The sequence below is a fragment of the Sylvia atricapilla genome, chromosome 3 (assembly GCF_009819655.1).
Source record: "Sylvia atricapilla isolate bSylAtr1 chromosome 3, bSylAtr1.pri, whole genome shotgun sequence".
In the NCBI taxonomy this organism is placed as follows: Eukaryota; Metazoa; Chordata; class Aves; order Passeriformes; family Sylviidae; genus Sylvia; species Sylvia atricapilla.
The window spans coordinates 53519297-53536829 of record NC_089142.1 but is presented as its reverse complement, the minus strand read 5'-3'; the positions used below and the strand labels follow the sequence as shown (position 1 = coordinate 53536829).

The 17533-nt window shown below is 36.5% G+C and overlaps 1 protein-coding gene across 5 annotated transcripts in view; it reads left to right on the top strand.

Moving 5' to 3' along the window:
- The window catches only part of PTPRK (protein tyrosine phosphatase receptor type K), a 380804-nt gene that overhangs the window by 113498 nt on the left and 249773 nt on the right, over positions 1-17533 (top strand). For all 5 annotated transcript variants that reach the window (XM_066315364.1, XM_066315362.1, XM_066315363.1 and 2 more), the window contains exon 3: positions 15549-15820. In XM_066315364.1, the coding sequence (XP_066171461.1) occupies positions 15549-15820 (272 nt within the window). The remainder of the gene's footprint in view (positions 1-15548; positions 15821-17533) is intronic.

Genomic DNA, 17533 nt, shown 5'->3' with positions numbered 1-17533 from the left:
TTTAGGTGGTTTTTTTTTTTGGTTTGGCTTTTTAAAAATTTCTTCCCCCTTATATTTACTGTTTTCCTGGGCAGTAAGGTTCTTGCCATAGGAGTGTGAATTAGCTAGCAGAATAGATCTTCAATGTGCAGAGGAATGTTTTAGCCTACTTATCTCCTCGTGATGAGTGGTCTCAAGTAGAAATTAATAAACCTAACAGAGAATTGTACAGTATTAAATGTGTCTATTGGCTAACTCTCAGAAATAATTCAGAACAATATTGAAGTTTTCTGTGCTTAGGTTTGCATGTTATTTTCTTGTTCCTTCTTCAGTTTAATTACACACCGCCCAAAATGATTCATGAAAGGCGAAGATGGTTTCTGTTGAATCCAATGGAATAATTACATATCTGGAGGTGGTGTAGGATTACTCCAGTGCTTTTCATTATTTTGGATACCAGAAGTTCATGTATGTTCAGTTTTAAATGAAAGGGTAAGAGGAAGAGCCTTGTTATGACTCACATCAAATGGAAATTTTCCAGTATCTTGCTTAAAGTGAGTCTTTCTGGCAGCACAGCACTTTCAATAGTGTTATGATTTATCAGTATAGAATTCTCTTTTCATACCAATGTGATGCCCCTGTCACTTTGGAGTAAGTAATCCAATTTTTAAGGCTTTGAATGGAGGTGAAACTTCATAACCATCCCTTTTTGAAGACAGGAGCAATGTTTCTAATTGTTAGAAATGATTAATAGCTGTCCAAATAATTGTGCCTTATAAAGACAGTGAGGCACTGATTTTTCACAGTAGCAAATGTGCTTGCTGACCTTTGAATTAAAGGAGAAATTGTGGCAGATATTAAAAGTTATGGCCTGTTGGTAGTTTTTCTTCTAAAAAGTTACACCTGTCTGCAACTTTTAAACTTCAGGAGCATGGTTTACATAATATTATCATTCTTTTTTTATGGAAACCATTGATTCATTGGATGCCATGTAATATGAAAACATTAGCATACTCAAGCAAATGCTAATTTGCAAAAAAATAATATATACTCAGAATATAAATTGCAAAAATAAACTCACAATTTGTTGCTCTGATACAGAGCTAAGTTCTGGCAAAAGAGAAGAGCAAAATTAAGGGCAGTGTTTGGAGTAATTGTTTTAGGTAGGCTACAGGTGTCTAACATTACGTAGGTGTAAATATTATGTTTTCATATATGCTATATGATATAGATGATATGCTTTCATTTGCTTCTCTTGGCTTCACCCTCCTATATACCTGCACACCCACAATGTTTGAAGGTGCCTTTTGTTTAGAACAATTGAGCCTTGCAGGAGGGAGGCATTTCTCCTGATAGTTCTAGCAATATGCATCATTTTATATGCTGATTTTATCACACATTGTTCAAATTAGTTCATTAAAATTAAACATCACTGAATACTTCCATAGCCACCTGCACTGCCTTAATTCCTGTTTTACTAAATGACTGAGCCATATGGTTGCTTCAAGCCTTGCCTTGCCCTTGCTGTGTTGAGTGTTACAAAAATGCTTGATGATATTAAAGGAAAAAAGTGCTTCTTTCAAAATATAGCTCGCATCTCTCAAGGTATTATTTTTATTCTGTTAAGTTTCTCAGTAAATTTCCAACTAAAATAATAATTTGTACCTGGCATTAAAAGAAATTATTGGGTTTTATTAGCTGTATAGACTTTAAAAACATTTCGAGCTTTTGAAGGTATTTATTTGGTTTTTCGCTTTGCTTTTTCTTCAGATGAAGCAGCAGCCTACTTCTTCCTGTGGGTCTGTGAATCCATATATTTGCATGTTTATATATCTTTTATGTAGTAATGAGAACATTGGAGAAGGGAATGTGAGATGGCAGTTGTATAGAACCAGAATATCTTTTTGCATTGATAGCTGATGGATTTTTTTTCCACCTTGCCACTATCTGCAATCATGTACTTGGTTACTTGCAGATTTCCCAAAACCAGCAAACCTAAACCTCCAGCCCAAACAGTGGATTCCTGTGTAATTATGTGAAACCGTTTAATCAGTTTCTGTTGTTAGTCTCTAATTTTTGCTTGATGAATTAATCCTCAAAATGGAAATTGTTGTGTCATGGGTAATTTTGTTTTAATAGGGGCAGAACATTTTCAGAGGTAAGGGTTTCCTTGCTCGCACACCATTTTAATTCAAGAAGGTGTACCTGATGCCCATGCCCTCAGGGTGCAGTCCTGGACACTGCTTGGCTGCCAGCACTGGTGCTATGCTGTCTTCCAGTTCATGCCTTGTGCTGCCCACCAGTGTTCCAGCATGTCTTCTCCTTCCAGAAGTCTTGCTGAGGTAGCCATCAATAGCCTTGGCATTGTGCTACAGAAGCCGCTGAACTGTGGTCCCCTTGCCCCTCCTTTCCCATTACCATCATTTTGAACTAAGAAAGACCCAGAGGGGCATGTGAAAGGACTGTTTCAGAGATGTGTAGGTGGCACACAGGACTCAGGGATCTCAGCAAGGAGGCTGCCTGGCCATTCTGGATGGCCTGAATGGAGTTACCTGTGAGTTCCCTGTCCTCACTGATCCCTGTGGGCCAGGGAATAGCTGCTCTTGCTGTTGACCTGGGCAGCTTAGGTGTAGGCATTGAAATGAAGTGTCTTCTGTCCACCAGAACTGATAATCTTCAGCTCCATAACCTTGTCTTGACAGTGTATTTCAAGTGGTAGTGAGTTAAGGTACAGATACTTGGGGAGTACCAAGAATGAAGTTCTATAATATTTAATGAAGTGCAAATTTATTTCTCTTTATATATAAGGAGAAGAAAGGGAAGCAGTAGATACCACTTAGTTCATTAAGCTTATGGAAGAAACATCTTGATGAAACTGAAAAGGCTTTATGGCAGGTGAAAACCTGCTTGTAAAACACTGATAGCATCCAGCCTTTCTTGTTGTTTTTGTTAGTGCCATGGGTGATGGAATAACAAATGTTCTTTGGCTGAGGCTATTCAAGTTGCTCTACCTGTGAGGCAATTTAAGGGTTCAGAAATGATTATGATGCACTGGGGCAGTACTCATCAAGAAGAATTGAAAAATAATGAAGAAGAAATTATTTGGTGAAACTGCGCAGGCATATTACACTGTTGTGAAAAAGGCAGACAGAATTGGTTTGTAAACTGTATTCTGTGTAAATATACATTAAATATTCTTTTCAGTTTGTGTGTTGGGTGTTTTTTTTTTTTTTTTACTCAGTGGAGTAAGAAGAATAGGTACTTTTATTCAGTTTGGAGTATGGAAGGAGAATGTCTGTCTGTTCTGGGAAATCTCAGAGGAAAGCAGCAGAAATGATGGAGGACTAACCAGCAGCATTTCCTCTGTGCAAAGTCTGAAGAAAATTAGGATTGTCTCTTTTACAGGACAGAAAAAGGAAATAAAATTTTTCAAGAAATTAAAGGCTGGTGCAAAGAAAGGGGTAACCTAAAATTCATGTTGTCTTCATGGTGATAGGTTAAACAGTAATAATCTTAAATTGCAGTAAGAGAGATTCAGGTTGATGATTAGATAAAATGTTAATTGAATTCTAGGATTGAGTGCTTAATAACTGTCTCTTACCAGAGTCAGGAGTGTTCTGCTATCTACTGTCACAGTCTTTTGTCCTGAAATGTTTCTATGTGCATAACTGCCAGGAACAGTTGTGTCTTCGTTTTGTGAGAAAAGAACATACACAGAGTCTATTGCTTATTTTTTATCTATTTCAGTTGGAAAGAATAAAAGCTTCTTTTTCTTTGCCCTAATTGCTGTGCATTTCCATTCTGTATCGGGAAATTCTAGTTAATCCTTGGTTAGTCTCCAGAGGGTTGATAGGTAAAACAGAAGAGGAAAAAGATAGTCTCATATTTTTTTTTAAAAATCCTTTTTTAGTAACTAGTCTTTCATGACTAACAGCTGTGCATATTTTCTAAATTTGTTTGATATTCCCTTCACGGAGTTGATGTTTTTGTTTTGTTTTTGTTTTTTAAGTTTAATGTTAGAAGACAAAACTATAAGATTAATCTCTCTTCATTTTCTGAGGTGCTACTTTATTCCTGAGTAGCATCTCTTTTGTACATTCCAAACATTTGAAGGCAGTATTATGGTTCATAGTTGTTAGCAACTTCAGTTTTCCTTCATGGTTTCAGCAAATTCTAATTTTGAAAGAAAAGTTTCAGAGACTGAATTTATGTTCCTGGTTCAGGATAAATTATACATTCCCTTAGGAAGCACAACTGCAAAACCTTTATTTAAAAGCCTAATTACAGCTTAAAAAAATAAAAGAAAATTGATTTTGGATGACTGGGTACTCTGATATTTGTACTGTTCACTGGAGAAAACAAAAGTGGGAAATAAATCACAGAAGATACTTGCATTAAATTACCTCTGGAACATGGGTCCAATGTCGTAATAGTCCTAATAATTAAGTACAGTGTTTGAATAATGGATATTACTGTCAAAAGTTCACCAATTGTCTGAAATGGAGACAAGGTTCTCATCCTTCATATGGTACATATTTGAGTAGATTTGTCAGGGCTTTTGTATTTTTAAGACATTTAGATTAATCACATTGGTTGGTGCCAAGAAAATGCTCCACCTGCATGAAGCTACCAGCTATATATTATGGGCTTGAATGAATATGTGAAGTATTTTTTTGGCATTGTGAACTTCAGTATTCAAAATGGAGGAAGATTTAAATAGCATTAGCATGTATAAAATAGCTGTTTGGAAGCAAAAAACTGTTTCAAATTCTTCGAATTGGAAAGTGTGGTGTCAGGAGGAAAGATTTGAATCTTCATAAATGGAGGCATTTTCTGAGGTGAAAACAAAAAATCCCAGAAACAAGAAGAAAGATGACCAAACCCCATTCATAGCTGTTGAACTTCAGGTTTTCTCTGCAACGGTGGTCCTAGATTATATGCAGTCTTTCTCCTGGCTGATCTCCTGTTGCTGGACACTAGACAAATTATTTCTTTCAAAACACTTTTAAAAAAAGTTAACATGCTTGCATGAGTGATTTTTATAATAGATAGGCTTGTTTCCATCCATTTCAGGAGTATTTTTCCCTGTAGAAGAAAGATGGTGTGTACTAGAGTGTAAAACAACTTGAGCTGCTAATCTAGCTTCAGAGGCAAGGGTTTTGTAAGGAGAGCTTATTTATCCATTTGTTTTAAAACAACTAATTCAGATGGAAAATATGATAACCTCTCAGGCGTCCTAGGCTCCATCATGGCTGATGGAGATGCAGCAGGCATCCAGCTACGTGCAGGTTACAGCCTTTACTCTGGGTGTAGTGTCTTAATGCTAATCAGCTGAAGTGTTTGGGAGAGAAGAGTAGTTGATAACTGTGGAGCAGAGGGCTGTTAGCAAGATGTGAAGCAGAAGAGAGCGGTCACACACCATAAACCCCACATCTTTGTTTGAACTGCAAGCTCCGGCATCCAGGAGAGCAACCAATTCTAATTTCTGAACTTAAGGTTTTAATTCTAATTCTGAACTTAATGTCTTCTGTAAGCCTTCCTAGGTATCAAGACAAATGTTTTAACCGTGTTTTGGCTTGAGGTTTTTTATCTATTTTTTGTCATTTTTGTTGACTGTATGAATTCTTTCTTGTGCGCAATGCGTATTAAGGGTTTTTAATCCAGTTTCTGTGGTAATTAAATAGTGGTGTATGAATCCCCGCTCTCTTGGGTAGTGCATTCCTCAGTGCTTTTTTTGCATATGTATGAGTCATGGATTTTGACTGTTCTCTTTAGGTGTTTTAAAATTATTTCTTATAATTATCATAGAGATATTCATTATAGGACTGTTTGTAATTGTGAGAGCAACATTATCATCAGTATTTGGAAAATCAAAGTAATTTCAGAAGTAGCTGTCTGTGTATGATCCTTTTTTAGCCTTTTCCTTTCCATCTATGTAATATTCAGCTCTTTATGGGACATTCAGTGTCAGTGCACCACACTTGTTAAATTGCTCAAGTATTTATTTTACAAATATGCATAAAAATGTGTTGATGGTATGGAAGACTTCCTTGGAACTTAATAAACTTCAAGGTTTCCAGCTTTTTTTCCTTAAGCAAGTACTTGAGTTCACTAGATAGTACTGCTGTTGTATTGACAAAGGCTTGACTTATGGTTATACTCCACTGGAGTGTGAGCCACTACAAAGTGAGGTATGTACTTCAGAGAGGGGTCAGATGATGTTTTGAAAAACAGCAAACAAGTTGCTATTAAATCTGCCTTCTGAATGCATAGGGTGAATATTATTTCCACTATTTGAATAATATTTTATATTATTTTTCAAAATTCCTATCAGTGGCAATCCTTCCCAGCGGTGGGATTTTAACTCATGTTTTGCATTTAATCAAAGAAAATACAACTCCTTAAGTATAGGTACTACACCTGTAAAAGCATCAAAGCCTGGAAATAACAGAGATTCTTCAGATCACTGTTGCATAAAGCAATATTCTGAGAAAAATTGATTTCATAAAAGGAAACATTACTATTTGGTGCCAAGAAAAAGTGATTTAAAAGAAACAAATGAACAAAAAATATATTTCCTGTTACCAAAAACCTCTAAAAAACCTAGTGAAAATATTTTATGGAGCTCCCATGCTTTAAACAAATTCTAAAACTACTATTAAAAAAAATATATAGAACATTTAATTTCCTCTTTTGATAGGTCTGTCATGGCAGTTGTAATCTGCTGTCACATGTGGCAATGAGCCTTGGTGCCTTTGGAGCCTTTATTAACAATCACTGTTGGTGGTGCTTGGGACTAATAGTCTCAGCAGATTCTTAATCTTTATTTTTCCTGTCACATCTTATCCAGGGAATGACCACTTTTGTTTCTCCGTGCAGTTTCAGTGTTTTAGGCTGCTAAGAATAAATATCTTCTCAATGCACTTTTAATACTGTTGCTTTTCAAAGAATGACTAGTGTGTTAGAGATGCTCTGAGTATGAATGCACATTCAAAAATTATATTTTTTCCCATTTAGTTAAAATCTAAATGCCACTTAGCACTTAGGAGGGGAAAAAGAACCCCTGGAGATTGCTGGCTGAGTTTAGCTGGCAACAAAATAAATAGTTTTAAAGATACATTTTGATCTTCCTTTCTCTAAATACTTTCAACATAATTGAAAGAAGTTATTTGTATTTATGTTTTTAATGGAAAAATTCCACTTATCTTCAGTTTCCTCTCTTATCTTGGTGTTGCTCTGTTTCTTGTTGGACTTTTCCAGGAGTCAGTTCATTTCCCTCACCTAGGAAGAGATCAAACTTTTCTCTCCTCAGCCCTCTCAAGAGGAAAATCTAGGTCTTTTATTACGGGATTTGTGTGTTGCTTTGCACGGGTCTGATGAGCAGAGATGGAGGAGGGCATGGGGTAGGAGTAAAAGTCCTGTGAATTTCAGTGGCTGTGATCTTTCAGGTCACCTTGCCTGACATTTGTGAATTCTCTGTGAACTTGTTTTTGTGCACTGCAGCAAACACACAGCAGTACACTAAAGACTTAAAGCAAGTGCTCAGCACTGACATTTTCTGTAAGACTGTCTCCCCTGGAATACTCTAAATGTTTTCATGTTTCACTTTATTTTCTATCCAAATAAATAATACTTCACAGAAATAGATAATTTGATCCCCACTTATTGTAACATCCTCAGTAAAGTATGTCAGCGTCTGAAACATCTAAAAGCTAAATGTTCAGCAGTGATGGTGATAGAGTGGCATCCTAGACCTGTGGGTGGATACAGAATGGCCATCACTGGTCTTTCATTGTGGAGAATGAAATATTCTGTCACAAATATGGGTGGAACAAATCTAACATAGAGGGAGATGTCTGTGCATTAAGCGATCACCTTATCCAGCCATGTAATATCAGAGCATCTAAGAGAAATGGTGAAGCAAAATGGATTTAAACTCTGTTCACATGTTTTTCATGCAGTGAAGTTGTTGCGAGTGTTTTTAGGCATTGGTGCTTTCATGGGACTGAAATTTTCCCAAGAGGTGCAAGAGTGCCTTGGAGCTTGGCAACTTTAGCTGCTGCTCTGGGAACAGCTTCAGATCTGACTGGCTTTAGGCTGTGCAGGCACAAATGGCACCCAGTTATTTGATATCCCAAGTTGATATTAATTTAGAGAAGGGAGTTTTTTGGAAATTTTGCTTAGAAAAGACATTTTCAAGACAGAAAGCTGGCTAACCTGTGCTGCTCTTTGGGCAGCCAGATCAGCCCCTGGGTGACAGAAGCATCCCGGAGTCAGCAAGCCACCATCCCTGGGGTATTTATGGGTTTACAGCACAAATTCAGACAGTTCAAAGTTGTTGTTACTTTCATCTTAGCCATCCATTCATGGACTCTGACGTTAAAAAATTCATAACAGAGTACCTTGCTTAATCCCTAAATAAATATGAAACAATTCCTTGTGTCTTCTGGTTACTGAAGTGCAGCTCACTGTTCAGTAACACTGTCCTTTCATAAGCTTGCCTGACGCACTGTATCTTATGTCATTTTCTGAGTGCTTTGTTGGAAGAGGTAATTCAAAGGAGCACAATGCAACATAAATGCTCTCTTGTACAGACAGAGTTCCTAAAATCTCTGTATTAGCTAAAGGTCCACTATGGGAAAAAAGAGGGAGAAAATTACCATACCTCAGAAACTGGTATGTCATCATGGTCTATTTTCTCTGCATCGGTACAAACAAGTCCACAGGATTTTGGTGTTATTTATGAGAAAACTATGAATTCCAACACTTACAGATTGCATATTTTTTCAAGTTTATTCATATCTAAAATGTTATTATGGAGAGCATAACTTTCGTAGTGATATCCAGCCCAAGGAACAATTTTTAGTCAAAAATTCATCATGAACATGTTGCAAATTCTGCATGCCTTTGAAACATAAGAGTTTTTTCATTACTCATTTTCCCTTTTAATTGCAAAGATTTTCTTGTTCTTATGGAATTGAACAAGTCATGAGCGATATCAGAATCAAACCAGCAGTATCATGGTTATAACTACTGGTAAAGTGTTATGCTGCCCACGATATTAATTCTTTGGCTGATCTGATGCTGTTTTTATTTGCCTTATCTGGATCAATGTTGTCAGGCTGTGTCCCTGTTGCTTGACCTCCGTGGGTGTGGTTAATGGGGGAATCCCAGTTGCATGACCTTGCTGTAGAGCAGAGCTTTTGGCATCAACAAGTACAGCCTGGAGGGCAGGACACCTTGTCTCCTCCTGTGAAATTGCAATGTCAGTGTGAAATTGATGAATTGATGAGCTCTTGCAGTCTATGAGGCTAAGTTTCTGCTCAAATTGAGTGAATGCTGTGCTTTTATTTATACAATGTAGCTTAAGAACCTGCTTTGGGTTGGTTTTTTTAATGATTCTTATCTTCTGTTGGAAGTAGGAAACCCGCCAAAAGATTTGCATCCTCCAGAAAAAATTTTCTCTTCTGTCTCTTGTGTATTTTTGTTGTTACTTTTAATCTCTGTAGTAAATTCAGAGTGTTATCTTGACTTGCAGTGAAGTTGTGGTGCCTTGGAACTGAGCTAGGCAATGAAGTTGAAATTCATGATCCTGGTTCACCCCCGCTTTCACTCTGACAATCTGTAAAGAACTTCAAACAAGCCTTCAACAATTTGAGTCTTGTGTAGGGAATGATATTGTAAACAAGTGAAGTAAGTGGAAAGATACCTCTCATTTGTAGCCATCTAAAGAAATTTTTGAGAAATCTTGTGTTGTTTACACCAATGACATTATTTTCGAACTTTTAGAATGAGAGCAGGTAAAATCTGGATATAACTATATTGAATATTTTAAGTGTGTATCAAATAATGTATTTTAAGTAAGATTGTAATGTTACAAATTAGCATTTTTCTCTAGCCATACTCCTAAAGGAATAGCCCTAACTGAAGGTGCAGGGCACTAAAATTAAAAATCCTAACACAATGTCTCTAGTTTTTCTTCAAAATTTCTTTGGGGTTTTTTCTTTTTTTTTTTTTTTTTTTTCTGTTCTAGGGTTGCAGACCTTTACTATATGTTGGGTAATGAAGGACTAAAGAGAATGAAAAGGCTATAATGGCTTGAGGTTTTATTAAACCTGAGCACATGGAGGTTTACCTGGAGTATGTTTAATCTGTCCATAGGCCTGGGTTTTTTTCTTTTAAAAAGAACTTCCTGCAAAAAGAAGTATTTAAGAGCTTTTGACTTTTTATCATTAGCCTTTATTTTTTTCCCTCTTGCAAATTACAGGACTACAAGTAAAGGGCTCTCTCAATCTGTCACAAGGGAAGGCATTCTCTGGAGAACAAAATAGGCATTAAACATTATTGTGTGTGAAATATAAGTTTTTTGTGAATTACCATGTTTCTGAGCTTTTCCTTGCGGTCTGCTTCCAGTTGCGAGCCTATTTCTCTATTTCAGTGTTTACTCTTTGCCTGCAGTCTCTTATAAATGTTGCCCAAAACATAATCGGGGCTATGTTACACAGTTATTATTAAAAGATAAAAAGGTCACACAGTCTCGAGCTTTAGGATAAGGTACATAAATGCTTGGACCCTCCACTCACTGTAATTGATATTGTCATTCACAGGCAGAGAAATTACCACAGTATGTCCCCAAAATGGAGATGATTTGATGGTTAGTTCTTCTTGGGAGGAAAGAAGTTTTGCAGAAGCTGAAGACCAGCCTGCTGAAAATGACAAGTTTCACACTCCAAATACAAACCTGTTTTTCAGGAAGCAAGGAAGTGACAGAAAATAATTTGATTGGGAAACTGCTCTGTCACACTAGTAGCTTACAGTGGGAAAATTTTATTTTATATAAGGACTTTTTTTTTATTAGCTTTGATTAACTGCTACGTGATAAGAGAGCTTGGTTTTCAGTAGGGGATAAAACCTAAGACTTTTCACACTTAATTAGATAAAGAATTCATTTTTTCTGAAGTGATCTGTCCTTTCCACTGAACTAGGACATCAAGTTTAATTCTTATCAAAATAAATAAAAAGCAGTGAAAACTATGAGGTGTATATGCCAATGTTTAATAACATAGCTCAAGGAAAGTCTAGTATCTCTTATTCTGTAGCTCTGTAGATGCCTTTTAGCAAGTTCATGAATTGAATGCCAAGTAGGCATCAAAATCCTCTTGAAAGATTGATCCTAAAGCTGAACTGTTAGCATGAACTTGGTTAAAGCTTAGGGGGCAGTGCCATTTAGCTGTTTCATAGTCTGATGTTTCTGTTTTGTGTAGGAGAGAATTGGATTGACCTTTTACATCAGGAATAACATTAGAAGCTATTAACTAGGAAATAGATAGAAGGCACTTCAGAAAAGAAAAGCTAAATGAGAGGATGGAGTTTGATTTTGAGAAATCTAAACTACATTCAAGTAGGAAAAATTAACACTTAAGCTTCCTGGGGGAAAGAGAACATATTTATGAAATTTAAAGATTGTAAATTCACAAGAATGGAGAAGATTCTTCTTCTGGGAATTACTGAAAGAAGGATGAAACAGTATTACTGTCAAACTAGAAGAAAAATTTTCAAGAAAAATGTTACTGATGAGTTGTGTGCATTTTGTAACTGCACTAAGTGCCGGAGTAACCAAAGACATCATGCTGGAACACGGTGAAAAATAGGGAGTGAGAGGAATATTATAGAGCAATGGATCTTTGTCCAGGCACAAATGTGACTCTGGATGCTTTTCTTCTTTCATTTCTTTGCAGCATCATCCAAAGATGAAATTGGCCCTTTCTGTCTTGTAAGAAGGAAAAAGTTCATTTTCTTTCTCCATTGCCACAAATATGTTGATTTGGCACTTTCTTTGTTTGTTGGTTTGGTTTGAGTTTTTACCACCATTTTTGGATTTAATGGCCTAATTCATTTGCAATTGACTTAGTGGAAACAAGAACACATGTTAGTGTGTTTTTTCGTCCTTGTTTTCAAGGGAAGTAGATGTATACAGTGTTTTACATCTGCTTGTGCCTAAACTTGTTAGGCCGGTAACAATGGGGAAAACCATGGAGCCTAGCTCTACTAAGTGTTTTAATAAAACACTTAGTACTAGTGTTAGCTGACACTAACTGCTGCTCTTTACCTTTCTGGCAACTCTGGTGTGTTTACCTTGGCCAGCTCCTTGCCCTGCCTCTTTTTGGTCCTTTCCTCATCAGTACAAGGGGGAAAATAGTGTGGGCAAGCTCATGGGTTGAGACAAAGACAAGGAGATTACTTATTTTGTAAAGCACCAGTTACTGCCACAGACAAAACAGATTCATCTTGGGGAAAAATTAACCAAATTTCCATCCCAGCACATGGGAATGGGAACTGGGGGCTGCAGTCAGCCCATTGCACTTGATGTCTGCTCCTCCTCACCCCGTGACCCTGCTCCAGCCTGGAGCACCACTGTGAGTAGCTGTAACACTTGCTCTGACCTCTCACTGAAAATCTCAAACAGTTGATAATCTTGGGAATTAATGAGGTTGTGAGCAGTTCCCTTGTTTATACTTTGCATTTCTGCCAAGTCTAATAATATCTTAAGATATTATGAAGATTTTGCAATAATATAATTATTAATAACTAGTATTAAGATATTGCAAACATATATAAATGGGAGGAAACTCCTAACTCTTTCAATCCTATTGTATTTCTTTACAAGTAAGGAATGACTTTCTTATGAAAGGTGTAAGACAGTATTTTGTACGTGTTCCAAAGATATAAGTTTGCTGTATAGTTTACTCTGGCATTGGCTTTTGACTTTCTTGGAGTAGATGGATGACTGAGGGGGAAGCAAGGTTCTGTACATTTGTGGAATACAGCTGCTTAAGTTTAAAAAAAGGAGGAGAAGGGAACTAGTTTCCAAGATGGTGAACAGATGCTTTGGCTTTGTGATAAATGGTCTATGAATGCTGTCTAGAGTATTTCATGAAATGCTGTAGGACTCATATGTAGATAGATGTATGCAAATTCACTGCTAAGTGCTTTTAAATGTTGAAAAATGAGGTTGAGAAAGTGGAGTACTATAAAATATATTGATATGTTAAAAATGTGTGTTGAAGCTTCCAAAGGCTATAGCAGATTCCCTTACTATAGAAACAAGATCTTTAAATACTTCTGGTTTATTTCTTGCAATTTGAGATTGATTTTCTTTTCCTTCCAGTGGTTTTATCCTGAGAGAAGTTAAGCGAAACATTTTAGAAATGTCTGCAAAATTTATTGTTATATTTTGTTTCTTCCTCCTTCCCTCCCAAAATCACCTTCAGAAAATGCTGGAGGGTTTGTCTTCTGTATCTCAGCTTTAGAAATACAAGAAGTTTGGTTTCTTGGATTGTTGGTTTTTTTGTTTTGTTTTGGTTTTTTGGTTTTTTGTGGTTTTTTTGTGGTTTTTTTGTGGGTTTTTTTGGTTTTTTTTTTTTTTTTTGAAAGACTGGGTTGCTTTTTGTGTATTGCTTAAAGTTATTTGTAAAATACAAGTAACAAAGGCAAAGAGGCAATTTAGATGGCCAATTAGTGCTAACAGTGTGGGGAGCAGTCTGTAATTTTTTGCTGAACATTTTCAGTTTTTCAACTCTTATGTGAAAGGAAAAAACCCCAAACTGCTGATGTACAGCCTTCCCCTGCCACATCCATAGTATTTAGTGACAAAACTTATGAGAATCTTATACTCTGGTCTGATGATCAGGTGCTTATAAGAACATATGTATTACTAAAATAGAGATTACAAACTAGCACATTATTAAGTTTATTCTAGAGTCAAGGGGCATAAAAATTGCACACCAGTGGATGTGGTTTACAAACACTTTCTCAGGCCATCATCAACTGATATTAGATGATAGTCTTTAGAGACTTAAAGTAACCTAAATAGTATAATAAGATGCCTTTGTGTTTTTATAAGTGGCTATTAATGATGAAGAAATAACCAGGAATTGCTACTTTACCAGATTTGCCTATAGAAAAATAAATAATGGATTCTGCATGTAATTCTAAATATGAACTGGTTTCTTATGTTACATTATAATAGTTTTCTTTAAACCCTCTTTTAAAGATGACTAGTAAAAATATAGATTTCAAAAATGCACTGTGCTTTAATAAGAACAGCTTTCATGCTATAGTATTTCTTTCTCTTTTTATTTCCTAAGTTTTTTAACACAGACTTGCTTTACAGGCTAGTAAATTAGCATCTCACACAGATGACTTAATCCATGTACATAAATTTTCATCTTTTCCTGAGCAACAGCTTGTGAACAATTTTCAGAATGCCTAATATGACTGTTTAGGACATACTAGAACACACAATAGTTCCTTATTGTCTAAAAATCAAAGGATAAAATTTGACATCCAAAATGATAATAATTTATATGAGCATCCTTCATAATCCCAAAATTTCTGTAAGAGTACTCGTTTGGGCAAATGTTCACCTTTTTTTTTTTTTTTCCCCTTAACGTTTGGGTTACATTTTTTCTATTTTTGATTAATTCAATCTGAACTTCTCTCACAAGAAAAGGCTCTTTATTGTGATGCCCTTTAGTACTGAAAGCAAAATAAAAATCTATCAGTAGGAAGATTCTGGAATCATTAAGCAGATGGGTAGGAAAATTTAGGTAGGGAAAATTTCCTGTAACAATGATTCAGATTGTATACTGAATTCGATTTTCTCACTTGGTTGGAAAGTTCAGCCTGGCATACCCCGTCCAGCAAGCTTTCTTCTGTGGGGTTCATTCACTGGGTAGTTCTCGGTTTGGAGTTGTCACTCTTGAAGAAACAGGTCAGCTCTGGGCTCGGTTAGATGGCAGCCTGTCTTTTCCCTCCATTCTGTAGGACAGCAGAACAGATTGATTCATTATTACTGCCTGTGTAGCATGTTGAAACATATGATATCCACTTTCTGCCTTTGTAGCTAGACAGGCACAGCCTGTTTTGTCTTGTGTGTATTTGTAATACACATTTACAACATGGACACTCTTCTAGCTGTAGAAACTTCTGTTATCACCTTAAATCCATTGGCAAATGGAGCAGCAAACAAAACTTTTCCAAAGAAATTTGGCTTGGTATCCTTAGTCAGTTATTTCCATTGCTAATATATCTCTAATTCAGGACTGCCTCTTTTTTGGGTACAAAAAGGTGTGTGATAGAACTGCACTGAGGAGTGTGGAGCTTATTTTTTGTTTTGTTTTCAGAAAATCTGCTGAGCAAGTTGAGAGAATCTTTGCCTCAGTGACCTCAGAATAATGATGAATCTTTGCTTCTTCTGCTATTGTTTTCCCATCTGTGATCCTATTTCTAATTATCTGATCCAAAAACAAGAGAGAAAGGTTTGTAGGTGGTGGCATGTAGAAAGGTCCTCAGAAATATGTGATATCTTCTGTAGGTACTGCTTCAGTCATGTGTCTAGCCATTTTATAGCTTGCTGGATTTCAGGCCGCTTGAATTTTGAGGTTTCTAGGATAAGAAAACGTGTGCATTTCATCCTTTTTCACAGTGAACAATCAGTTTCTTAGTATTTGTCTTTTTTCCTAACTACTGCTTTTTTTTCCCCCTTTTCCCACTCCCCCATTTCTTAGGATCATACATGATAGTGATTTCATCAGACCATGACCCTGGAGAAAAGACTCGACTTCAGCTTCCAACAATGAAAGAAAATGATACTCACTGCATTGATTTCAGCTACCTTCTGTACAGCAAGAATGGGGGAAACCCAGGCACTTTGAACATCCTAGTTAGGGTGAACAAAGGACCACTGGCTAATCCCATCTGGAATGTCACTGGTTCCACTGGCAAAGACTGGCTTCGAGCAGAGTTGGCTGTCAGCACTTTCTGGCCCAATGAGTATCAGGTAAACTCACAATAAATTCATACTTTATAATATTTACTGCAAAGTCCTATTCACTTTGTGTTGTTTTGATCTGTTCTGATGGAGTATTCTCCTAGTGTGCTCAAGTAAAGTGTTCCATTCGGTATAAATAATTGTATGGGAATGGATATTTTTTTATAGTAGGTGATTGTCCAAAGTTATCTGTTATTGTATAATAGGAAAAAAAATCAGGTGGAAAAAAAGCCTTGTTAAAAATATAGTAAGGTTAAAGTCCAGGAACATCAAAAATTATAAACTCCCAGAAATAAATTGCCTGTGCAACTGTAATTTGTACTTGTCTTCCCTCCTTTTTTGTGTATGCCTCTGTTACCGTGTCTAATTACATGACTGTATACTGTGTTTTTTTCCACATGACATTTGCTTCATTTGCTGTGCAGGCAGAATGGTGCTCACCTAATGAGCAGCTGTTCAGGATGTGCTTTTTTTCCTGTTTGCTTGCTATGGGGCAAAACCACCTGCAGTGTCGGCCTGTTGTTTGGAGGGGAAAATTGTTTTGTTATTACTGGATGCTGTTATTTGATTTGTTTGACCAACCTGAGAAAGCACCTGCAGATGTTTTACGTGGTGGGTATTTGGTGTGAGGGATGAATCTCATACATGGGCATTTTTGTTCTGGTGTGTAGCAGTGGGAAGAGTTGGATTACATGTTCTCACCTGAATTGTTACACCATGAGGTGGTAATGTGCTTACAGGCCCCTATCTAAATATTCATCATTAGTACTCTTGCAAACAGTTTGGTTATCCAGAGTAGTTATCAAACAAAGAAAAGTGGCTGCTTTATTAATTGTTTTATTGAATAGTGGTATTGTAGGAATGTATCTTAAAAGTGCTTTTATCTAAAGTTTGTTGCAATTCCCCACCATCAAAATAGTATCCATAAACAAGCTTCAGTTCAAGAAGCCTTACATATACAGTGAAAATTACATCATTTGCTATCATTTTATGGCTTGGGGGGGAGGGGGTTGTTTCCATGGTTTTAATGTTTTTATTTATAAAGAAATTTAATTTACCAGTGGCATTGAAACTGTGTAAAATTTGATTTAAAGTTCTGAAGCCTGGTTTCAAAAAGCTTGGCTTTTGAGGAGGTGTTTTATTAACCCTTTTTATGTTGCTAGAAAGTACCATTTGGTGTCCTTAAATAAACCTCGGGAGCCTTTTATAACAGAACAGTAGTGATCAAGTATAGCAGAATTATATGCAGTAAATCAAGTTTCTGCTGACAGATGGCCAGGCTTGACAATGAGATTGGTGGTTGGAGCCTTATCTTAGCAACGTGGCCATTTTTCACTTATGTTATAACCTTCACATTATCTCTCTGTAGACTCTGCTTAAATGCATTCTTTCCCTTGCTTGGTCGTCCAACAGAATATTGAAATCATGTGTAACCTGGTTTATATTTAAATTAAACATAAACCTGGAGTAGAAATGAAGGACTACTAATGCAGCCTGCTGTGATTTGTGGCCAGCTTGCACAATTGCTTTTATGAACAGAAGGGGAAATCTGCATGCTATCTATGCATAACTGCTTGTTTGCACAAACAGGGTTGGAATTTTTGTGATTTTGGTTCTTTCAGCTCTCAAGGTTCTGGTTCAATATTGCTCTTGGTAGATTTTTGTTTATTTGGGTTTTTTTTCGGTTTGGGGGTTCTTATCCTTAATTTTCAGTTGAGTTAT